We start from the raw sequence: 25041 nt of genomic DNA, 5'->3' as shown, positions 1-25041 counted from the left end.
AAATCTAAAGTCAACTTTCCACCGTGTAGAAAATAAAGTTCTGCACTAACTAACTGTTGTATTTGTTATAGGAGGAGAGAAACTCTCAAGACGCCCCAGCATGAAGGGAAGAACGAGTCTCCTCTTCAGCCTCACCATAGCAGCGTATTTTTCTGGCATCGCTGCTCAGATACCAGGTATTTTAATATGTCTGTTTTATTTTTTTCTATATTAATTCATCTATTTTAGTATATGTATTTTATTTTATCTTTTAATTTGTTTTTTATTCTGCCCTGATCATATTTAATTCTATTATTAATACTATTGTTTCTGCATTTACTGCTAATATTCTTCGAACGGAATTTACTCTCATTGGCATGGGTTGTTGTTATTTTTGTTTTGTAATTGTTTCTCTTTTTTGTCTGGCCTTAGTTAGATACTGTTGTTTGGATCTTACAGTTCTGTTGTCTCTGCAAGAATATCCTCTTGCTTTTTCTTTGCCTTGTTTGTCAAAGCACATTGTATACTCAGTTTTTAAAGGTGCTTTATAAATAAAGTTATTATTATTATGATTATATATTTAAACTAGATATGTGCTTTCAAAATGAGAGGTCAAATACGCCATGTTTGGTTCACTGACAGGTTCAGTTTTAAAGAAAAATAACTTTGAGATTTTACCATTTCAGCATCATATTTACAAATGACAGAGGAAAATGCAAAAAAGAGAATTTTGTAACTTCCACAGTGTGCTGTTGAAATTAGAGCTATGCATGGTGTTTTATTTGTTCATCAAAAGATATAGCATTATGATTTGTCACTCTGAGACTTTACAACATTTCCCTGGAGTACCTATTTTGGCTCACACTCTGCTGACCTCTTTTTCCCTCATCCAGAGTGTGAAAATGCCACCACGGCTGACATTGTCTTCCTAATCGATGGCTCCTCCAGCATTGGCTCCACTGACTTTCAGGAGGTTCGCTCTTTTCTCCGAAACATCATCAAGGCCCTCGACGTCGGCACAAACAAAGTCCGGATAGGCGTGGCACAGTACAGTGATAATCCTTACCAGGAGTTCCTGCTGAAGGATCACATGGATAAAAAATCCCTGCTGGCTGCGGTGGAAAAAATTCCCTTCCGAACAGGAGACACAAATACAGGCAAGGCCATGGAGTTCCTCCTGGAAAAGTACTTCATCAAACAGTCAGGAAGCCGAATCGATCAACGGGTGCCTCAGATTGCTGTGGTAATCACAGATGGGGAATCAAAGGATGACGTAAAGGTACCTGCACAGCACCTGAGGCAGCGTGGAGTCATTGTGTTTGGCATCGGGGTGGGAAGCGCCAAAAAGACGGAGCTTGAGCTCATCGCCAACTGGCCTCCAGAGCGCTTCCTCCACACCATCGACAGCTACCAGGCTCTGCAGAGGCTGACGGACAGTCTGCTGCAAACTGTTTGTAACTCTTTGGAGTATCAGAGGGAAGGTAAGGAAACGGATTGGAGGTAACATTATATAGGTGTCCATTTGGTGATTTCACACTAACATCGAAGAATTAAATGTGTTAATGTTTCTGTATTTGTCTTCTTTTAGCTTTGGCGGACAAGTACGCAGATGTTTTCTTCTTGGTGGACAGCGGCATAGCTCCAGGAAAGCTCTCCATGTTTAAGAATGACCTTATCAAATTGATCAATCAACTCAATGTCGATCAAACCACCTACCGAATCGGTTTGGCCCAGTATGGTGAAGATACGAGGGTTGAATTCCTTCTCAAGACTCATGAAACTAAAAAGGAAGCTCAGGATGCTGTCAGAGCTTTCCGCCTGCGTCCACAACCCAACCAACCACGATACCTGGGCAGTGCTCTGCAGTACGCCAACACTCACTTCTTTAGCACAGCGGCAGGGGGCCGTGCTCACCAAGGCTCCCGACAGTTCCTGGTTGTTGTGAGTGGTAAAAGCTCAGATGATCCCGTGTCACGTGTGGCTCAAAATGTCAAATCAGAAGGAGTGACTATTATTGGGATGGATGCAGGTGCAGGAATGGATGCACTGGACTTATTTGTCAGTTCTGGCTACGCATTTAACTCTCCCAGAGTGCTTGTTTTGAAGGATACCATTATGACCGAGATAAAGGAAAACACTACTAGAGGTGAGAAACATCGTCCATCATTCCTTTAGGCACAACCACCTCACCTGTCATTTTTATTGTTTTGTCGTGTTTGGTCCTTTTTCAGTTAACGTCTGAAAGAGCTGATTTACAGGCAGCAACAACAGGATATAATATCAGCGACACTGGTCTATGATTTCCCTCTGCATTTTTACACTACAATAATTTTGACTGTATTTGGAAACTATTTAATGCTGTTGAAACAACTGCAATGTAGAATGTTTAAATCACCTTTTAAACACTGTCATGCCATTTCTTGTTTTATTTAATTTACACCTAGCTTCCTTTACTATTGCACATCACCTTTTTATGCCTGCACTGCATTTGAATGGTTAAGTAGCAAATGGCTCAAGTTCACTTATCCGGCTTTGTTCACAGATTGCATAGGAGTTAACGTGGCAGACGTTGTGTTCATCGTTGATGAGTCAGGAAGCATTGGAGAATCCAACTTCCAGTTGGTTCGCACTTTCCTGCACTCAGTTGTGAGCAGCCTGGATGTCGGTAAATCAAGAGTCAGAGTGGGCATTGTTACGTACAGCGACGGCTCTGAAGCACAGGCCTACCTCAACACGTTCGAAGTTAAGGCTGATATCCTCCAGTTCATCAATTTCCTGCCTTACCGTGGTGGTGGTACAAACACTGGAGCTGCCCTAAATTTCGCCCAGAACGAAATGTTCATTACGGAAAGAGGCAGTAGGAAAGAAAGGAAGGTTAAGCAGGTGGCGGTGGTGATCACCGACGGTGAATCTCAGGATCCTGTTGGCGCAGCGTCAAAAAGTCTCCGTCGGTCTGGTGTCACTGTTTACTGCGTAGGGATCGCAAAAGCCAATAAGACCCAACTGTCAGAGATGGCGAGTTACCCCTCTGAGAGGCATGTTTTTAGTGTGGACAGTTTCACCCAGCTGAGGTCCCTGAAGCAGAACCTGCAGAAAGTCCTGTGTGAGAACATCATCGAGACAGAGATCGAAGGCATCATCAGTGTAACAGAAGGCAAAGGAGGTTAGAATCAGCTATTTTTTGTTGTTGTTTTTTTTTACTTTGCTTACATGATTATTGAAAACTTCCATAAACACAAAAAATAGACTTTTAAAGATACTATTCGTATGCTGTTACATGAAAATTAAAGTGATGTACTCCCTTTACGTACGTGAATAGAAAAGAAAACAAGAAAGAACACAAGAAAATGACTTTAGCAGAAGTTAAAGTTACCTACCAGAATATTACTTGAGTAGAAGTCTTGAAGTGTCTGATATTCACTGTACTTAAGTGTCAGAGGTAATCTATGATATTAAATTAACTCAAGTATTGAAAGTAAAAGTACAAGTAACTGCAGTTAGAAAAAAAAACAAGCAGGCAGAATTTTGAAAAATATTTAGTTTATTTAACACACACTACCTTAAAAGTGTAGCGTACATTACATTTGAAGAAAAACAAGGTATTTTTTAACAGCTTAATGAATTTTAAGAACAAAATCCAGTTTTTCTCCCCTTTCCTTTTTTTTCTTTTCCCTTTCCCTTCGTGCAAATGTCTGTAGCCCTTCTTACCTTCCCTCCCTATTTTGTAGTAAAGAACTAAGATGCTTAGGAGAAATTAAGTGGAGTAAAATTATACATTTTATTTAGGAAATGTAGAGGAGTAAAAGTAATAGTTGCCAGAGAAAATAAAAACTCGTCAAGTACAGATACTCCCCCAAAAATACTTATGTACTGTGACGAAGTATGATTACTTTGTTAAATTACACCACTGGGCATTAAGCCTGTTCACTCCAACTGTGTTTTTTTTGTTTGTTTTGTGACTATTTTTTATGTGTAGCCTTCACTTAAATATTTCAGTTGTTCATTTTTAACTTTCCTTTCTTTGAATATGTAAAAAGAAATAACTCTTGTAACTGTTTTTCTTCTGCAGCATGTGTACAAAAGGATGAAGCAGACATCTTCTTCCTGATGGATGATTCGGGAAGCATTGAGAACCTAGACTTCCAAGACATGAAGGAATTTATCACAAACGTTCTTCAAACCTTCCATATTGGGCCTCAACATGTCCGCGTGGGGCTTGTGAAATATGCCGATAATCCAGTTCTACAGTTCGATCTGGAAAAGTACACACATGTCGATGACTTGAAGAGTGCTGTTGAGCGTGTCAGACACGATGGAGGTGGGACAGAGACAGGAAAGGCCCTATCGTCCATGGGTAAACGCTTTAAGAGGGGATTGCCCCCTCGTGTTCACCGAGTCCCAGAGTACCTGATTGTCATCACAGATGGGGAATCCTCTGATGATGTCAAGAAGCCCGCAAAAGAGTTGAGGGATCAGGGTATCATCATCTATGCCATCGGGGTGAAAGACTCAAACCAAACAGAGCTGCAAGAGATTGCCGGCGACCCCAAAAGGGCTATCTTTGTCCGTGATTTTGATGCCTTGAAATCCATCAACAGTGACATTGTCATAGACATCTGCTCCGAAGACGGTAAGGAAAAGTTAACTAGACAGCACTTTAAATTGTACATTTATGACCGTAGAGTGAACCAAGACGCACATTCTTTTGTATTTTTTAGACTGTCACAGCACATTGCACACCCTCTGTTGTTTACTTTCCACAATAAGAGACCAACTTTAATTAGCTTTGCTCGCTGATCTCTAAGCACTTCAGGTCCTTGTTAGCTCTGTCTCTGTACAGTCCTGACGCTGAGTGAAGCTCCATGTGTCAGTAACATCGGGAGACTCTGAACTAACAGACTATCGCAACACAGCCTCACACGACATTCTCACTCAAGTGGAAAAATTTGAACTGGTAGAAAGACGCTTAATACGCATGCCGCATGCGGTGACATTTATAATTACTGCAAAATACTACAGCCTTGAAAAATAACCTGAGTCAACAGTATGTTGTGTTGTTAACTTTATGTCTTGATAAGGATGATACAAAATGCTACTATTATTGTTTATTTAATATTTCTGGTTTTGGCAAGTTTTAGGAAACATAATTTCCCATAAGCCCTGGACCACCAAGGGTAAACATAACCATCTTTATTCAGTGTGTAGGATTTAGCGAGATATACTGGTAGAAATGCAATATTATATAATAAATAAGATCTCTTATAGACCACTTTAGGGCTGAAACAAACGGTATTGGCTGGAGGCAAAATAAAGGAAAACACTAATCTGAACACGCAGTCTGGGGAGCTGGAGCAGAAGAGCACCACATGGAATCATTGTTTTATCTAAAAATAGAACGCTTCATTTCTTCAAACAACAGCTCTCTCATTTTAGTGAAGAGTGGGTGCGTTCATAAATCTAATCTGACAAAGGTTCACACTCGTGAAAATGTGGCCTGGTTTACTCGATGGCACCAAGCTTCCAAGTACCTTGAATAATAATAATTATAATAATAATTTGGTGCAAAAGAGGTACATGTTAACCTTTCTCTTTTCTTTGTCTACAGTTTGCAAAGACGAACAGGGCGACGTCTTTTTCTTAACTGACAGCTCTGAGAGCATTTCTAATGAACAATTCGACACAATGAAAAAGTTCATGAAATCTGTTATCAGCAAGACCAACGTTGGGCAGAACAAGGTGCATGTTGGTGTCATGCAGTTCAGCACCAACTACAATCTGGAGTTTCCCCTCAACTACCACTACAGTGTAGACGACATTTCGAAAGCCATCGATGATATGCAGAAGATGGATGAGGGAACACTCACAGGAAAGGCCCTCACTCAGGTGTCGCAGTACTTTGATAGAAACAATGGAGGACGTCCTGGCCTGAGTCAGAGGCTGATAGTGATCACAGACGGCGAGGCCAAAGATAAGGTCAAAGGCCCCGCTGAGGCACTGAGGGCCAAGGGAGTGACTATCCACGCCATCGGTGTGGTGGACGCAAACACCACCCAGCTGGAGGAGATCAGCGGTTCATCAGACAGAGTGTATTCTGGGACGAACTTTGATGCCCTGAAGGATTTGGAGAGCAAGGTGGCCTTGAAGATCTGTAAGAGAGGTAAGAGCCTATGAGACTATCCCAAAACATACCAGAGTGTGAGTTTGTAAAAGTATTGAGCCATAAAGTTAAGGTGTATTTCTATGAAGAGATGTATGAATCCAGAGTCTGTAGGTAACTCGCCATTATTTTGGGATTGGAGGAGTTCTGGTTTCCACTTGTGATCATATTTGAGCAGCAGGTAGACAGTTGCTGTGTGGGGCGGCAAAATGCATCGGATGATCTGTAATGTCAGAACCCATCAGCTATCTGTCTGAAAATGATTTAGCTTTGCATCATTTTTTTTTAATCATTATTATCGGCATCCATATGAAGATATTTCATTTGATGTTTTAATTTATTTTTGAACATGTAAGAAAGTAAATAAAGAAATATTGCACAAAAACAGACTGGCAAAAAGCAAAGTAATAATTACAAACAATGAGAAACAAAGCAAAACAAAAGTCTAAATACAAAATGACTTGCTTCACATATTCGAAAAGGAGTGAGACAAAGTAAAAAAAACCCCACTGATTTAATGCCAATCCTTCCCCAAGTCATTGAATTTTAATTAACTAGCTTCCTTGTCCATTTAAACCTATACAATAAGTAATTAAATGTATACATACACCCACATACTAAAATTACATCTCTACAATTTTTAAACATTGTTTACAGAAAAAGAGAAACACCCTGTGATTGTCAAAGACCCTCTTCATCCCTGTTCCTCGTGAAAATGTTTATATTCAGATTTTTAGACTGGTTGATGTCTGGACATTGCTTAAGCCCAACTCATAAACTGTTACATAGTTGAACTCCACAGATTGATAAACAAGAACCTTTTCTGGTCGTCCTAAAACCATGCCGTTTAAAATGAACCTTCTCCCTAAATTGTAACCATCCTCCCGAACACTGAACAATTATTGAATATTTTCTGGAAGTAGTTTCTTAATAGCCTTCAACATTATTTGTGCTGTTTGAAATTCCACCATATCTGTAAATTTTAATAGTTTTGCTTGTAAGGATAAAGAGTTCGTGTGATCCAGATATTCAACATTGTGAATGATTGGTATTGCTCTTTTTTGAAGAGCTTGTTTACAGAGATTAGTCAAAATAATCAAACCATGGTAGAGGAAGTCTTTGCTTGGATATCCATGTGTTAAACCGAACCTCGGCAAATACTGACCATTGCTCTTCGAGGATTATTGATTATTACTTTTGTATGTTGTTCCTCAAGCCTGCGCTAACTGTTGTAAAAGTGCTTTTAGTGTTTTTGCTCCGTCATATTGGTGTCAGCTGCAGAGTATCGTTAAATTGGACTCTTTTATCAGCCTGGGATATTTTAAAAACACGATTTAGAACCTTTTGGACACTGAATCTTCATGTTCGGTTTCCGAATGTTGCTAATTGACTGTTTTAAGTTTGTTGCTTGCGTTTGAATTTTTACGGTCAGGACTCCCTTGGAAAAGAGGCTTTGAATCTAAATGGGACTATTCCTGGTTAAATAAATAAAAATAAATTGCCACACGATAGCCAGTGGGTTTTGAGATTGAGTTAAATGTATGATGTAAATCTCTTTTTACCTAAGTTTTCAGTCTGCTCCAAATGACTCTGCTGTTTAGTCTTTGTGTTAAGCTGAGCACCAAACATCCTAGTCACATCTTTTTAGTGAACACACATTAAAGGGATTTTATCGTCATCTAACTTTTGATTTGACAGCGATCACCTGTATCGTTGTAATTCTGTTAGTTTTCTTTTTATAAGAAAAAATAATTTCTCACTTGTCATGCTAACCTGCCTCTTTTTTGCTCTTTGTATTTCTTCTTTAACCAGAATGTGACATAGAAAAAGCTGATGTTATCTTCCTGGTGGACAGCTCCATAAGCATAAATTCAACACAGTATCAAAGCATGCGGAAGTTTATTGAGGCAATGGTGAACGAAACCACAGTTGGCAAGAACCTGACTCGTTTTGGGTTAATTTCCTATGCTACTGTCCCAATGTTACACTTTACTCTGGGTCAATATGACTCCAGACGAGAAGTCCTTGACGCGATACCAAAAACGAAGCCACCAGAAGGAAACACCTACACAGGGGAGGCCATGGAGTTCTCGTTAAAGTACTTTGACGCTGAATATGGCGGCCGGAGAGAACTCAACGTGCCTCAGGTTCTCATGGTGATCACAGACGGGGCTGCCACCAACCCTTGGATCTTAAAGGAGCGATCTGACGCTCTACGAAACAACGGGATCACTGTCCTCAGTATCGGAGTACAAAATGCATCGATGGATCAGCTGTTGACCATGGCTGGTGGAGACCCATCCAAAGTTTTCTATGTGGAAGATTTTAAAGCTCTTGAAGAGGAGTACAAGAAAATAGCTTTAATCCTTTGCAATTCCACCAAACCAGGTGAGTGTGTGTCACCACATATCTACCTACTAAAACTTATATAACTATTAATTGCCATCAATTGGTACACAGACAGAACAGGGAAAAGGATGAGGGATTCAGTTTTTGAATCCAGCATTAAGACATATTGTAGCCACCTAAAAAAGTCCCTATAAATCAAGTGTTCACTGTATTGAGAGGAGGGATAGGGATTGAGGACCCAGCCAATAGGTAACAAAACCAGCAAGAAGAAATCTGGTGATGGGGGGGGCGCGAAAAAACTTGTTTAATACAGTTGTTTGCATGGAAAATTTGTTTTCCCAGCAATATAAAATGGATAGTAGAGATGGAATTACAACCGGTTAAACTTCCATCATGAGCTCTAATCATTTTATAATACATGATTAAAACTACTGAAGCAAAGATTTATCAAAATATTTAAATCAAAATATTTAAAAAAAAATGTTTAAATGTCTCTAATTTTAGAGATCTTCTGTGTGTGATGAATCCATTTTTCCTTATACCAAGTGGCAGTTTTTCTAGCTATTCAATGAGTCTAGGAGGGACTTTTTTGGTGGTTAAAATGCATTTTGCTGCTGACCTGCACAAAGCAGTGGATTTGTTAGCTTCCACGATGAAGTCCAGCCTGCTTCTCCAAACTGGAGGCATGCCAACTGGAACACAAGACCAAGATACTTAAATATTTCTGCTCGTCTTGTGAATGGGTGAGAAATTTGCGCCTGTCCCTCTTGTGTGTCCAATATCAGGGTGTGGAGAGAAACCACTGTACATTTGGAAGTTGACTGTGTGGTATGGCCAAACATTAGCATGTATATTATTAATGAGCACAAATGTCTTTCTCTTGCTTTGCTTTGGAAGATTGCAGGGTTGCTGACCTGGTCTTCCTACTCGATCGGTCCAGCAGCATCAACCAAGGCGAACATGAAATTATGAAAGCCTTCACGACAGATGTAGTGAACAAATTTAATGTCAGTAAAGAGGCGGTACATGTTGGCCTTGCACAGTTCAGTGATGATCCAAGCGATGAGTTTTACCTCAATCAATACTTTGAGAAGGAGTCTTTGGCCGAACGCATCAAGCAAATAGATTATACCGGTGGAAACACCTACATTGGAAAGGCTTTGGATCACATGAAGAAGTATTTTGAGGAGTCGCAGGGCAGCCGTCGGACGGTTCCCAAGAACCTGGTGGTGATCACAGATGGCGATTCTCATGATGACGTGGAGGATGCTGCTGACTTTCTAAGGGCTCTGCAAATTGAGATGTTTGCCATCGGCGTTGGAGACGTCCATGACAAGCAGCTCCTGCAGATCACTGGCACCCCGGAGAGGGTGTTCGCCGTGCGGACCTTCAATGGCTTGACTCATATCAAGCAAAAGGTGGTCGACGTCATGTGCGATGAGCCATACCGACCCCCTCCATCCCCAACCCCTCCAATCTCAACAGGCTCTCCAATCCCGCCAATCCCCACACCTTCACCCAAACCACTGAAAGACTGCACCATAGATATTGCCATTGGATTTGACATTTCTTCGAGAGCTACAGTAGAGAGGCTGATAAGCCGCTCCACCAAGCTCCAGAACTTCCTGCCGCAGATCATCCACTATGTGTCCACAGTGAAAGACCTGTGCTGTGTCGGCCCCATTCCAATCCAGACCAACATTGCCTTCAGGGTGCTAGATGTTAATGGACGTTCATTGTACGACACAAACTTTGAATACTACAGCAGCGATTTGGTGAACAAAGTCATGAGCCTGCGTACGTCAGAACTGACATATTTCAACACTGCTCTGCTGAACTCCTTCAAGGAGCTCTTTAAGGTCAAGTCCAAAGCTCTAGTGAAGGTAAGAATGACACAGCTTTGCAGCCCCTGAATAATCCTCATGTGTGTTTGCATTTATTCAACATGACATTATCTTGAGTGGTGAATGCCTCCTCATTCTGTGGTAAAAGTGTATGTTCTACAATCTCAGTCAGTTGGACACTGCTTTGTCTGTGCTTTTGGATTAAGAGTGCGAAGCCAAAAGGACTTTTTGCATGTACAGGAAATGCCATGCATGACGTTTGATGAGAAAGCAGCAGGACATACAACATCCCTCTGTCCTTAGACCCTCACATCAACTCCCCCAAAACTGGGATGAAAATGTGTTTGCCTTTGCACACTGCGTCCATTTTGTTTTCATCCAAAATTATCTCACATACAAAAATGAATATGACCACACTGTGTCAATCACATTTGCGCACTGACTGAACTTTCTTTCATCATTAAAGTTTTGGGAACAAGTTGCATTTCCTGCATTTTTTCGGCTCTGTCAAAGCTTTAAGAGTTGTTTGACAAAGACTCAATGAAGAAAATGTGGCATAAAATTCATTCAATAGTTATTAAGACTTTCGCTCAAAACCACTATAGTGAACCTCATGGTGGTACTGGTGACTTTAGACCCTTTCAAATGGGCCAGACACACTAAACCAACATCACAGAACTAGCAGCGACGAAGGCTGGCTGTTGTGTCCCCTCCGTCACCTGTCTCTCAGCCTAAAAGTTGCATCTGAGCACACCGCAATGACTACAGCTGACAATCAATCAGCATGAACACTCTGCACCTGCCTGAGGGCAAATAACTCTCCACACCAGCAGGTGGCGGTAGTCTGTAATTATCATTAAAAAAGGGAAACTGGATGACCGGCAGGATGGTTTCAAGACCTTAGTCTTTTGTTTTCTGTCCTCTTACTTATTGTTCATGTACTCTGAGCTGAACAGCCAATAAGAGGGATTTCTCTGAATAACAGGCTCCAGCGATGATTCAAAATGCTAAATTGGCCAAAAAACAGTCGACAAGGGCTGACTAGGTCAACTGTGTGAAAACACCACAAAAACTACAGCAGTAATACTCATCATATGGCCCAAGACCAAAGACCAAATCGGGCCCCCCAACCAGTTTCTAATTTACAGTTAAAACAAAATGATTCACACTGGGAATTATTTTTGTACTTTTAATATACATAAGGTAGTGTGCATAAAACTATCAAAATAGAGCTTGTTTGTCAAAAAAGTGCCAGTGGAGGATCCCCTGCAGCCTCAAACAAAGCTAACTAAGGCCTTAATATCCTAAAATCCTAGAAATGTCCTCAAATCCTAGAAAACCTCCTCAAATCCTAAAAACGTCCTAAAAGTCCTAGAAATTTCCTAAATTCCTAGAAACATCCTGAAATCGTCCTATAATCTTAGAAATGTCCTCAAATCCTATAAACGTCTTAAAATCCTACAAATGTTCTGAAATTAGCCAAATGTCCTAAAATCTGAGATATGTCCTAGAATCCTTAAAACGTCCTAAAATCCAAGCAATGTCCTTAAGTCTTTGAAATATCATAAAATTTAAGAAACATCCTAAAATCCTAGAAACATGTATGGGGTACGTACATAGCAGTACTCAGTCTTGTGTTAAAGTACATTGTTTTAATCACTGCCCTTACATCATTACAATCCCTCCTCTCTCTGGATGAATGTGAGGCATAAACAATGTCCAAAAAACATTTTCCTTGGTTTACATTAGTGAGGACAAAAAGCAGGATGGATAACTCAATCTCCCCACTGATTCCTACTTTAACTTTCAAACCAGTCTTGACATGATCTATTAACATGTAACCTCATCTAACAGGTGCTGGTGATCTTCTCAGACGGACTCGACGAAGACGTGATGAAACTCGAGCATGAATCAGACCTGCTGCGAAAGTCAGGTAAAAACTGGGAGTTGTTTTCACTGTTCTCAGAAATATAGATGAATTAATTCTAAGCTTCGATCAGTTCTTTTAGTCATCGCAAAACTCTGCCGACACTTTAATGTTGTAATTTTTATGCTTCCGTGCCGGCAACAGCTTTGACCGTAGACGTTATTTACGTCCCTGCAATTCTTGTGATTGCAATATCGCAAACACACCTTGAGGGAATTTCTTCAAATTTAGCCTCAACATCCACTTGAACTCACAGATAAACTGAATAAATTTTGGTGGTCAACGGTCAAAGTTCGAGGTCACTGTGACTTCGCCTGTCTTTAGTTTTTTATTATGATCACTGAAAAGGGGACAGTGTGAATTAATAAATACACAAGTTATAATTAGCCAGGAGGCTTTTTTCATCTGTAGTCGCTTGGCCAAGGTGCAACACATCTTCCTGCAAAAACAACAAAGCAAAAGAACAAAGAAATAGGGCATAGAGTGACACTTAAAACACATCAGCAAGAGACGGAAAAATGTAAACAAAAAACAAGACAAAACTACTTTTTTTCAATTTGATTTTACTCGATTTCTGCTGCGACATTCAGATGGTAGGCTAAAATTTGGCGAAAATTGGATGAAAAAATGTCAGATTTTTGTATTATTTTTGAATTACGCTATTTCAATACCATTATTATGCTTTATTGACTTAATTCCCTTATTAGCTTAGGTTTTACTTATTTTAGGGAAATTAAGTGTTTGAAGATGCGCCAAGAAATGATATCACAATACGTAACAATACCAATGTAGACACGGGCGGACCATTTCTATTGCAGAGTTCAAAGGGTTAATAGTTGAAGTAGAAATGTCCCAATCACCTTTTTCTTGCTCTTGATCCCTATATGAGTCTTTCAATGTTGAAGGGAACTCCTCTCTGACGGTAAACCTACAATCTGTTGATTTGTTCACTGTCTGCAGGGGTCAGCGCTCTGCTGACGGTGGCTCTAGAGGGAGTGCGTGAACCCGCCAAGCTGCAGATGGTGGAGTTTGGTCGAGGATTCAGCTACAACCTTCCTCTCAGCATCGGCATGCAGAGTGTCGCCAGCAACATCTACAAACAGATTGTAAGCAGTTGACTCCCAACCACATGGAAAACAGATTTAGGAAAGTTGGGAAATGTTTTAATGATTGATTGTTTCCTCCTCTGTTCTTTGTGTCGTTGCAGGACTCGGTGGCGTCTAGAGTGTGCTGCGGCGTCACGTGCAAATGTTCGGGACATGAAGGCGACCCAGGCCCCCGAGGCAAACCGGGGACAAAGGTAACTGGAATATACATATCTTTAAAGTTTAAACATGATGGCTCTCATTCATGACATGTTGGTAAATCTGCAAACAGATTTCCACATAAAACACTTTGGTACTAAAAATCTACACCAGATTCATCGACACGGCGCAAAACTTTTATCGTAGGTACATGGGAAGTTCATGAATGCCAAACAATTGTAAATTCACAATCCTGATTGTCAGCAATGTAGCTGCTTCCCTGCAGTTCAACCACGGACACAAGGCGTTTCTCTCGTTTTACAAGCTTTAATTACAAAGACATGCAGTCACACATGTTGTCAATCACGCCATGAGGATTAAAAACACACACGAAATCACAAGATGAACAATACAAAATGTCTCACAGAAAATTTATAACAGATGTTGATACCTCTTTAGCATAAATAATGAGCTCAACTTAGAAAAAAATAACTCCGTACCTCATTGGCAGCGTTAATTTGAAGAGAACAGAAACAGTGTTGAGCTCGTAATTTTATCTTCACAATTCATCTTCTGCAGCAATTCAGCTACTACGCAGGTAAGGAGTTCAGCTCTCGAGGAAGGGGGCCCAAACACAGTGAATAAAGGAATCTATCAGTTCTGGTATTCTGGGACACAGGTCCTTTCAGAGACATATATTTTTACAGTTCATCTTAAACTATACATGAATCCAGGAAAGTACCAAAAGTAAGCAAATCGCCATCACTGTGGTGGCCTCTCCCTCCCTCCCAGTCTACAACAACGTTACTTTTGAAAACGATGTCTAGGAGTTCGGGAAGAACCTGTGCAGTTCTGGGCTGCTCCAACAGCAGTGGCAAACTTCAACTCTGGAAAAAAACTGAATGTAATAAATACACACAACTTAACTGAATGAAGAGTGCCACTGTCTGAGACCTTTCAGTCTACAACGATTTTGTGTGCGTGCAGAGGACCGAGATGTTCCCTAGAAGCGGATTGAGGATATTAACAGAAAGGACTTTGTTCCCAATAACCACGGCACAATTTTTTTCGTTAACAGCTAATCTCTGTTCATCTCACAGTTCGGTCCGGTTCTGATCCGCCGCAGCAGACGGAGCGAAGAGATTACACTCTAGCCTATGCGTTTACTTCCACTGGCTCGTTGCGAATCGACTCTGCCGGAGTACTTTGTATCAATTCAGCCGGATTAAGCGCAGAGCAAACAGGAAGTCAGACAGCAACACAACATTAAAATTCTGTTAAATTTTCAAATTTAAACACATTGTGTTGATGTCCGATTGTATTTCACGTAATTACATAAACAAACCGTCACCATGGGCGGATCTAGGCCTGGAGTCAAAAGGTCTGAGGTTTCCAGAAGTCACTGCTGACCATGGACGAGGAGAAGCTAATTATGGCGATGGAAAACCACAAAATTATTTATGGCAACACACATCCTTTTTAAAAGGAAAAGCATAGAAAGGAAACGGTGTGGAACAGCATATCAGGAGTTAGGGGAGTGGATGCTAAGTTATTACTAATAAGCTTCTGTACTGATATAATGCGCGTGGATCTGTATTTACCGCGGGAACCGCCGCTCCAGCTGATGCGGCAGTGCTGCGCCATGCTGCACTCAAACTGCAACCGTTGAGAGTTGACAGATGACGAAGCACGCAGCAAAACTGCAGCTGAGCCGTTCCGCAACGCACATGCAGGCGGGGCAGCAATACAGATGCGTGTTATTGAGAGGTGTTCAATTTATTTTCAGTACAACTGCAGTATGTAAGGTACATAAACATTCTCGTTCATGTATGAAAACACAGATTTAAAAGAAAAGAAAAGAAGTGTACAGATAATGGATGTCAACGGTTAACAGTTAATCCGTCAAGAGCCAAGAATATAATCCTGTTTAATCTCTCTATAACTCTGCACTTCACTGCTCTCTCTGTTGTGTGTGTTTTTATAAACAGGGTGCATCTGGAGGGAAGGGTCAGCCCGGCTTCCCAGGAGAGGAAGGAGTTGCTGTAAGTGTTTCTTTGTTTAGTTTATCCAAAATGTTTACTCTATTAAGTTATACCAATTTTGGTCAAGTGCTTGGTTAAGTGCGTGTTTTTACAGTTCAACCACACTTTTGCTCTACACTAATTTTGGTCAAGAAGGATAAAAATACTTGAAGCCTACGGAGCTGGAAACAGCAACAGCTGGATGATCTGAAACATAAAATATGGAAGAAGAAAATCAGTTCACCATGATGTGTTTCTTATGAAAGTCTGGTCTAGTCTAATATAAAGTCTAATATTAATATATATATAATAAGTCCAAATATCTAATATTTGGTTTAAACAACAAAAGGATCACAGTTGTTTCCTTATTTTATGTTAAATGTCATTGAGATATCATGCTAACTAATTGACAGAACAATGAGCAGAAATAGGCAGCACCTTTGTGCTATTGAGTATTTTGTTTAGGTGTTTGATCTTGGATTATTTCTAATCTGCAGAAAAGAAAGCGGGTATTTTTGAGATTTATGTCATGACACTTGGACCTTTTGGTACCTCGGTGTGGTCCGCTGTGTCACTGCTCGCTGTGTTTGCTTGTTGCAGGGTGAGCGAGGGCCTCCTGGACCAAGTGGAGTCCCGGGCACCACGGGCTGTCCTGGAGCCAGAGGAGAGAAGGTTAATTCATTTTATTTTATTTTATTTTATTCGGCCGAAATGTCTGCCATGACTCCATCCGTCTTATTCCTTGTGAACGCAATAGCTCAGGAACATCTTGAGGGAATTTCTTTCAATTTGGCACAAATGTTTAGTTGGACTCAAGAATGAACTGGTGAGAATTTGATGGTCAAGGTGACGACGACTTTGCGTCTGTTTCATTCTCGTGAACGGTATATAAAAGGATCACCTTGAGGGAGTTTCTTTGAATTTGGCTCAAACGTCCACCTTCAGTCAGTGATGACCTGATTAGGTTTTGGTGTTCAAAGTTCACAGTGACCCGGTCTGTCGCATTCTCGTGAACGCATTATCTGGAGAAGGCCTTGTGGGAGTTTCCTTATATTCGGCACAGACGTCCAGTTGGACTCAAGAATAAACTGATCTGAATTTGGTGGTCGAAGGTTAAAGAGCAAAGTCACTGTGACCTCACAAAACGTAATTATTGCCATGAGAATTCATACCCCAGTTATGAAAAATTTCACACAAATGGCTGACAGGATAAAATGATGAGAGTTTATAGGGGGACATTTGGTCAGACACTGAATAGGTGACACCAATCTTAAAAACTGTGCTGATTGTTGAGATCTTCTGTGCTGCCGCAGAGAAGATGTTGTGAAGCGTTCATGTTTTCACAGACATGGATGTAAACTGTAAGTTCAACTTGACGTGTTCACAAAGACAAAACAGCACACCAGCAATTCTAGTTTATAAATTTTATAAATCAATCCAAGACAATTGAGATATAATCATGTTTCCACTTCCCTCTCGGTGAAGATCCAGTGTGATTGACCCCAAAAAAGTTGATCCAGTGTGATTGACCCCCAAAAAGTTGACATTTTATTCCATGCAAATATTTAGAAGTTTGCGATGAGACTGGATTAGAAAATGTTGTTATAAAGCTGATGGAATACAAAAAGAGCAGCTGGTGTTGCTGTGTTTAAATCACAATGTTTGTGTCTGCAGGGCTATCGAGGAGGCTCGGGCAACAGGGTGAGTGACTCCGGACTGCTGGAATGTCAAGTGAAAAATTAAAGTGCATTTCCTGAAGAATGTTCGAACAAACACTTGAATACAAATATTTTAGTTTAGTCTTGTTCACAGTGGAAAGAGTGAGATGTGACAGGTGATTCTCGCTGCAGGGCGAGGACGGAGAGGACGGACTGGAGGGAATCAACGGAGAACAGGTGCGAACATCAGCACTGAAACATCTTAGTCATCAGATAAACCAAAGCCTCGAGCAGTATCCTTTTATTCAACATACGCACTGATTTGAATCTGTTTTTGATTCTTTTAAAACCTTGAATCCTAATATTCAAGGCTTCAGAAATATTCCAAGCGTTGGAAATAAACATGCCCCATGCATGCACGGCTTGTTTAAATGGACTCGTAGAAGTCCTGCAAACAAAATATCATTCAAGAAAAGGTACAAAAGTATCATCATCAAAATATATTAAAAGTACCAAAAGTACTAATTATACAGAACAACCTGTTACATTATATCACTATGTTATAATTATTGATGCATGACTGCTGGGTAATTTAATCTTTAATAATACATCATTTATTGGTTGATTCATAGTAATAATCCAAATTGCAAAGTAACTGAAGTTTAAATATTTCTATAACAAGCACTTGATGCCATGCAGTTTATATTGCTACTGTTACTGCACTTTTGTCCTCTGGATAAATTGTATTGGTTTTTTTTGTTTTTGTTTTTGTTTTTGTTTTTGTTTTTGTTTTTGTTTTCTTTCTTTCTTTCTTTCTTTCTTTCTTTCTTTCTTTCTTTCTTTCTATTTTCTGTTACCTGCCAAGGGACAACAGATGTAAATTAGCAGACATATTTGCATTTGTATTTCATATTGCTGTCCTTTACTGTGCTGTGTCCCTTTTACATAAACATTAAATGTAATTAATTAAATTAAAATAAAGATAGTGCTGTAAAATATATAATATTTACCTTTGAGATGACGTGGTTAAAATATCACGTAGCAGAAACTGGAAATACTTAAAATCCTTCAAAACTGCACTCCACAAATTACTTTAGTAAATGTACTTAATTACATCCTGCTGCTTATAGTATGTAGTTAAAATATGGTAATAGAGGTAGATGTGTGTGGAATCATGTGACTTTCTTGGTGTCTGTATTTTTGTGAAAACAGTACATTTTTTAGTTCAGTTTTGTCGTTGGCGATGAGTCTGTCGGTACTGAGCTGCTTCTGCTTGTGTGTCTGCAGGGACTGACGGGACGCACTGGAGCTAAAGGAGAAAGAGGGGACCCAGGAAACCCAGTAAATAAAAACTTTTATTTACTTTACTTTTATTTCCCTGCATGGAGGTACGTTTTTGTGCTTAAGCTAAATTGAATGTTTAATAAATATGAAGACAAATTTTTTTCACAACTCAAACACAAATAGAATAATAACTGATGAATAAATATGAATAAAAATAATTGAAATAAAAGACATTTTATTCCTGCATTATCATGACATAAAGTCAGTTTTATTTAGATATGATTCATTTACAATACTTTCTCCTGTATTATTGCACATGATATTAATGTGTCTATCTTTATTTGAAATATTATGTGCCCTGCTGGAGTTCAGTTAAAAACGTTATGTCTATCCACACTGATCAGTGAGGAGACGTTGACCTCTGACCCTGTCGTCCTCAGGGTATCCCAGGAATCAGCGGGGAGTCGGGGCCAAAAGGAGATCGAGGACTGAGAGGAGACCCGGTGAGTCCAATAATTTTTCTTTTTTATGCATCTCTGGCTGTAAAAGCTGTGGTTGACGGCATTATGTTTTGGGGTTGTCCGTCTGTTCATCACACAATATACGTTTGGTTTTTTTTGTTTTTTTACCCTTTATTCACCATTTAGCGCAGACATTTAACCGAATACAGAGTCATCAAAGCAATGATATTGGTTTGGATATTGGATAAAAGTAAAAAAGTAGCAACAATAATGAACATGAAGATACTTTAAAAAAGCCACAAATGAATACTTTAAAAAATATTTCTGCTCATGCTTATGTGCAGACACACACATATATATATACACATATACATATACTGTATATATAAATCCTTTTTCTCATTTCACCAGCAATGTGATGTAGCCGAGAATTGTTGAATATATTTTATCGACTTGTTCAAGTTGTTTTTTTGGCAGTGTTGACTGTTTTTCAGATGATATATGTGTTAGGAGATCAAGCCACTGTGAAGTATTGTCCTTTTTCCTGTTTTTACAGTCAAGAAGTATTAAAAAAAACACCATATATGGTTATCACCTCCTCCTCTCCATCTGAATCCAGCACATCATAATAGCCGTGTGACTGCAAACAAGCTTTAGGAGGAGGCGGAGGGGCACGCTGATTTGTTTTACAAACTATCTGTCATGGGTACTTTGTGAATGTTGTGACAGTTCCAGCAAATATTTACAAAATGTTTAAAATACAAACTGTACCTTTTAAAGTTTTTTTTAGTATTACTGATTGGACATGATTTACTGTACTTAATGTGATAATAATAGTCAACCTGGCAGCACTGACCCCCGCATGCAGATGAATCTACAGATGTTAGCTTCAGTGCTGTTAGCTTGTTTGAAACAAATGGATTTCTGGCTGAGCAAAAGCGTGGAGAATATGAGAAGGGTGTGGAAACGGCCGACCCCTGGTTTTAGGCTGAAATAAATTTCAATTTTTTCAGAGCCTCAAAACTCCCATAGGTCTGGTCTGAATGTACAGAACTGCTGAGAGAGAAGGAGACAAAGAGTCTCAACTCTCAGTATCAACAGTGAAAAACAGAAGAGTTTAATGGGTTCATAAAACTTCTCATCTGACAGTTCACATCAACAAACCCTGAAACTAAAAGTCCAGCAGAGCTCAGCTAGATAATGTTGCAACCTCTTGAGAAAATAAGTCAACAGATAAACACACCTTCCAAATTTAGTTCAGTCATACGGAGACGGATTTAATTCTCACTCTTCAGACTTTCCATCCATCATCTCTGCAGTCACATGACATCATGTCGACGAAAGGTCTTTATGAAACAGCTTTGATATAAATTAGGAAGTAATCTAATATCAGCGCTGAGTTCAGAAAGCTGAACAGCTGGATCACAGCTGGAGGCTTCACTTTAACAAACTAAACACTGTGTGAGTTCATCTTTGAGGACTGAACATAGACGGCATATAAAGAGGCGCCGCCTCCCCCCCATGCTTAAGTGAGGTTAAAATATCTGAGATACGGGCATTGCCATCTTGCGCTGGTGATGTCATTTAGAGCCAGAGTCTGCACAGTAGCGATATAGGCGGTGGGGGAGTTCCCGCCAAAACATCCGTCCGACCAATCGCGAGCCGCTCCATTAAATTCAAGCACATGGATTGGCTGTAACAGCTGTCAATCATGGTGGGGAATCCCCTTTTGTAGAATTTAAGAACTAAAAAACTGACTTATCATAAAAAAAAAACCCTTGAACAAACATCAGGGAGATAAGAACTACCTTCAGTGACAGATACTATCTTTGGGAAAAATTTACTTGGGGTGTACTTTAAGTTTTTAGTTTAGTCCATTCACTAACATGGGGGGGCGGGCTTTATGAACTATACTGCAGTCAGACACCAGGGGGCGATAGAGATTGAAAAGTTGCACTTCGTCATGTTGTCCGTCTTTATATATACAGTCTGTGTGACGGACTGAGTTAACTCTTCATGTTTTGTCTAACAGGGTGAACCAGGACGTGATAACATTGAGCCAGGAAAAAAAGGAGAGCGCGGGTATCCTGGTTTACAGGTGAGAATTATCACACACTGAATCTATGTTGATGTAATGACGTCTAACTTTAAGCTCCAAAATACACTAAGAAACATACGATCAGAGGCTTACTGAGACATTATGATCACGTGATGGAGGTCCTCTACTTCAGATCATACATGGACATAGGGCTGGACGATGTGGAATAAAGTCTTATCACGGTATTTTTTTTTCATTTCAGTCGAATCGATATATATCACGACATACATCAAATCACTATTTCTGTCAAGCTTGAAGGTTCCCTTTTAGTCCTAAGTGAGATATGAAGATATCATAAGGTTAACTTTAGTTTAAATATTTATTTTCTGTCAGACATTGAACATGACAAATATACTGTAGAACAGGCGTCACCATCTGGAGGACCTATTCTACTAAAATTCAAAGAGGTCCAGTTACAGTGAGTCCAGTGAGATTTTCCTCAGTGTCATGAGAGCGTGAGACAGACCCCAAAAGCGTGAGACTCAGGACAGATGTGTGGGAGTCCCGGTGGGGAAAGGGTTAATTGAATTTCTAAATAACGGAAATACCCAACATGGGCAACATTATGTCTGTTTTATTACAACTTGGCCACGGGCCTAGATAGGACGAAGTTTTGGTCCAGATCCGGACCGCAATCCGCCAGTTGGTGATGCATGGCTTACAGACACATGTGATCAATCAGTGTTATGGGTGCTATTAATAGCCACCTCGGTGCGTATTGGTTGCGCACAATGACAGATACTGCTGCCATGGGAACGGGGTGTCACGCATTTCTGCGCTGGAGCGGAAGTCGGACATGTCCGCGCTGGAGCGGGCTGTTGGACATGTCCGCGCTGGAGCGGGCTGTTGGACATGTCCGCGCTGGAGCGGGCTGTTGGACACGTCTGCACGCTGGAGCAGACGTGGACATGTATTTGTCATATGTCTTACATAATGTGTGTGAATCTACAGGGTTCATCTGGACCGGACGGGAAACCTGGAGAGGATGGAGGCCTTGGAGACCCGGTGAGATTTCTAACCTCATACATGCAATTTTTCGGTTTACAGTGTGTGTAAGTATATGTGTATGCACATAATCTGATGATTATATACATATGTATATTTTTAGTGGCAATGGTCTGTGGTGAAAAATAACAATGTGCCATTCTGAGATACTTTAATCAGAAAGTTTTCATGCTCTGATGAACAAACCAGACTGTTCATATTGTCACAGTGAATAAAACAGTGTTCATATGCAGGGATACAACACACGACTTCAGACAGGATTTTCTGTAGCATTCACAACTGTGAAGACCGTCCTAGTTAGCCCCAGTAAGTGCGAGTTGCAGCCAGTTGGCACAGAAATCTGTAAGTGGAGGAGGAGGCCAGACTCCTCCCGACATGAGCTGGAATCTGTCAAATGTTTGATTTTTCAGAGCCGATCCTGGACGCTGTTGCAGAGTTGGCACAAGTATTTAAAACTTTGAGCGCTCAGCAAACTGGGCTGAATTTTTTCATCAACACGAGACAAAAAAGGCAATGAGCAACTGTGCAAGAAATGCTCTGCAAACTTAGAAAAAGAAATTAGTCAAAAATTGTCTAAAAAAAGCATTTCCAGAAAACCATATTTAGAGTTATTGTATGATTATATAGTATTATAATAGTAATAAATGTATGTTAAAAATTATGTTACAGAATTCCAATAACTTTTTAAGCACTTTTTTTTTAGATAATTTCCTTGTTTGTTGTTTTTAAGTTGCTCTCTTCACGACTTTAAAAAAGAGGTTAAACTTTTAAATTAATTTGGTCTTTGCAGAAGTCAGTCAGTTAGTTTTTACTCCCAGTCTTCTCAGAATTGTTTAGGATTGTTAAATATGTATTGTGTATACAAAGCTTAAAATGTTTTGTTTCTGGTGTTCAGGGTCCAGATGGAAGAAGAGGCCCTTCGGGTGAAAAGGTAGGAGGAACTCAAACAACACTCGATTCTGTCGGTAAAAGTTAATCTATCAACAGACTGAAATACTCTGTTAAACTGTGTGTGTTTGCAGGGTGAACGAGGAGGCCCAGGAGATCCGGGACTTCCTGGAAGCCCAGGTGCTTCTGGTCCACAGGTGAGTGAAAAGCATGAAGATCAACAGGTAACACTGATGTTTTATTGAGAGTTTTTCCACCTCCTCACCTTTCCATCACAGTAGTGATATTGCAAAACAAACTGATCTAAAACAAATTCTAAATGTAGAAACATAAACTAAACATTTCCTAACATTTCATTAGTTACTTTGAACCATGTATGTTATTTAATTTTTGCTCATTTACTCATTAAAAACAGTCAAATCAGACAGAACTCCTATTGAAACATATTTTTATTGTCACACAAACGTTTCGGTCAAGACGCCCCTCTTCAGCGTGTGCACTGGCAATAAAAAAACCCTCTCAGGTGTCATTTATTATATCCATGAATGCCGCCAACATGATACATCAATGGAGGGGGAGCCAAAAAATATTTTAAAGATTTTTACAAGTTTTTACCAATTTTTTACCAGGGACAGAATCACAGTAATATATAAAACTAAATCTATGAATGCAAGAAACATGGAAAATAACAGTGATAATGATCATACTAATATTAATGTAAAAAACACATATTATTACTTTATTTATTATTAGTAGTAGTAGTAGTATACAAAATATGTTAAGAAATGTGTGTGCATGCACGTGTGTACATATAACGGGCTACGTCATCCCACCATGTGCATTTGTCAATTACGTGGAAGCGTAACCAGCTGACGCAGAGAGATACCTAAAACGTCATCGGTAGACACGACGCGTGACTGTCAGTCTAGCGCCATTTGATGAGTCCAAAGTGAGAACAGTTTGCAAAAACATGAACTAACTAACCGTTGGAAGCAGCAGTAGACCAGCAGCTCTTGTGTCGGCCAAGAAATGTTTGTTGTGCAAGTGCCCTTTTCTCTAACCCTCAATTCCACTGAAATCTTTGCTCCATCCTCCACGCGGCTCTATATCCCACCGGGAGCAGTCTGTGAGGGTTTCAGAAGCAGAGCGTCCTGCCAGCTGCTGCTGTAGACTTTATGTGCTTATTTTGTCATTTTCCCTTGATTTTTTGGTCTTTTTTCCTTGTTTTATTGTGATACTACAATGGCACTTTGTTGTGCTGCTGCTCAGAATCCAGCCAGGGACGAAGAGGATGAGAAAATTTTGGCTGCGTCTCAGTCAAAAACATGCTCATCTTGATATTGATACAGATCAGCGTGAAAGTAGATCCAGGTGACGTCCACGTGGAATAGATAGAAGATTTGTGGCTGTTTTTTAGTGAAAAACATATCTGTCTTAATAATGACAGAGATCAATAATTAATAACTAATTTGTGAACGAAATAGATATGTAGGAGATTTTGACCGTGTTTTTGGTTAATAAAAACCAAACAGTGTTACTGTTCTTAATTGTTATCTACTTTCTGTCTATTTCATGTCCAGTGGCTGTTAGAAGGAGCATTAATTCTGCTGCTGAAAAGAAAACAGCGGGCTGGTGGACGGAGAAGGAGCAGATACTGTTGTATTGTTGTACTGGTGTAACATTTTAGACAAGTTAAGCATGATCCCATGTCTGTCCGATGTGTTTTATTTTTAAAATTGACTGGATGCAACGCTGCTTGACCTCCTGCCTGGTACCATCTGCTCTGTGGTTCTTGACATGGTTGCTGTCCTTGTCCGGCAAAAATAGAGCTGCCGCATATTTCACGCGTAGCAGAGCGACGAGCTGCCTCTGGGACGCTGCTGAGACGCTCTGAGGCATCCTCGGTGGAATAACGAGCATTGACTAGAACGTCCCAGTGTCTGTGCATGACGCTGCGAGGAACTGTAACCTATTTATTCCCAGTGCCCCGAACCTTAAGAGAAGCTGACCATCAGGACCTTAACTCTTTTAGTCTTCATTTCAAATCCAGAGTGAAGGAGTTTAGAGCCAGCGCAGCTGTTTGATATTGTAAATGTCCAAACACAGACAGCAGAGGTTCAGAGAGG

The 25041-nt window shown here is 40.1% G+C and overlaps 1 protein-coding gene across 2 annotated transcripts in view; it reads left to right on the top strand.

Moving 5' to 3' along the window:
* Positions 1–25041, top strand: part of LOC121945558 (collagen alpha-6(VI) chain-like) — a 50530-nt gene that overhangs the window by 6944 nt on the left and 18545 nt on the right. The window contains exons 3-24 of one of the 2 annotated variants that reach the window (XM_088084723.1): positions 72–176; positions 873–1460; positions 1568–2125; positions 2522–3142; positions 4049–4609; positions 5585–6136; positions 7949–8524; positions 9383–9970; positions 10019–10368; positions 12184–12262; positions 13217–13362; positions 13464–13556; positions 15489–15542; positions 16122–16193; positions 17196–17222; positions 17372–17416; positions 18467–18520; positions 18904–18966; positions 20957–21022; positions 21974–22027; positions 22923–22958; positions 23050–23112. In XM_088084723.1, coding sequence (XP_087940849.1) covers positions 101–176; positions 873–1460; positions 1568–2125; positions 2522–3142; positions 4049–4609; positions 5585–6136; positions 7949–8524; positions 9383–9970; positions 10019–10368; positions 12184–12262; positions 13217–13362; positions 13464–13556; positions 15489–15542; positions 16122–16193; positions 17196–17222; positions 17372–17416; positions 18467–18520; positions 18904–18966; positions 20957–21022; positions 21974–22027; positions 22923–22958; positions 23050–23112 — 5322 coding nt within the window. In that variant the 5' untranslated portion in view covers positions 72–100. Of the gene's footprint in view, positions 1–71; positions 177–872; positions 1461–1567; positions 2126–2521; positions 3143–4048; positions 4610–5584; positions 6137–7948; positions 8525–9382; positions 10369–12183; positions 12263–13216; positions 13363–13463; positions 13557–15488; positions 15543–16121; positions 16194–17195; positions 17223–17371; positions 17417–18466; positions 18521–18903; positions 18967–20956; positions 21023–21973; positions 22028–22922; positions 22959–23049; positions 23113–25041 lie in introns of both variants that reach the window. The other variant, XM_042489795.2, reaches the window with a different exon arrangement.

Source organism: Plectropomus leopardus, chromosome 11 (genome assembly GCF_026936395.1).
Source record: "Plectropomus leopardus strain MGB_pleo_1.0 chromosome 11, ASM2693639v1, whole genome shotgun sequence".
Classification (NCBI taxonomy): domain Eukaryota; kingdom Metazoa; phylum Chordata; class Actinopteri; order Perciformes; family Serranidae; genus Plectropomus; species Plectropomus leopardus.
This window is presented reverse-complemented; position numbering and strand designations above follow the sequence as displayed.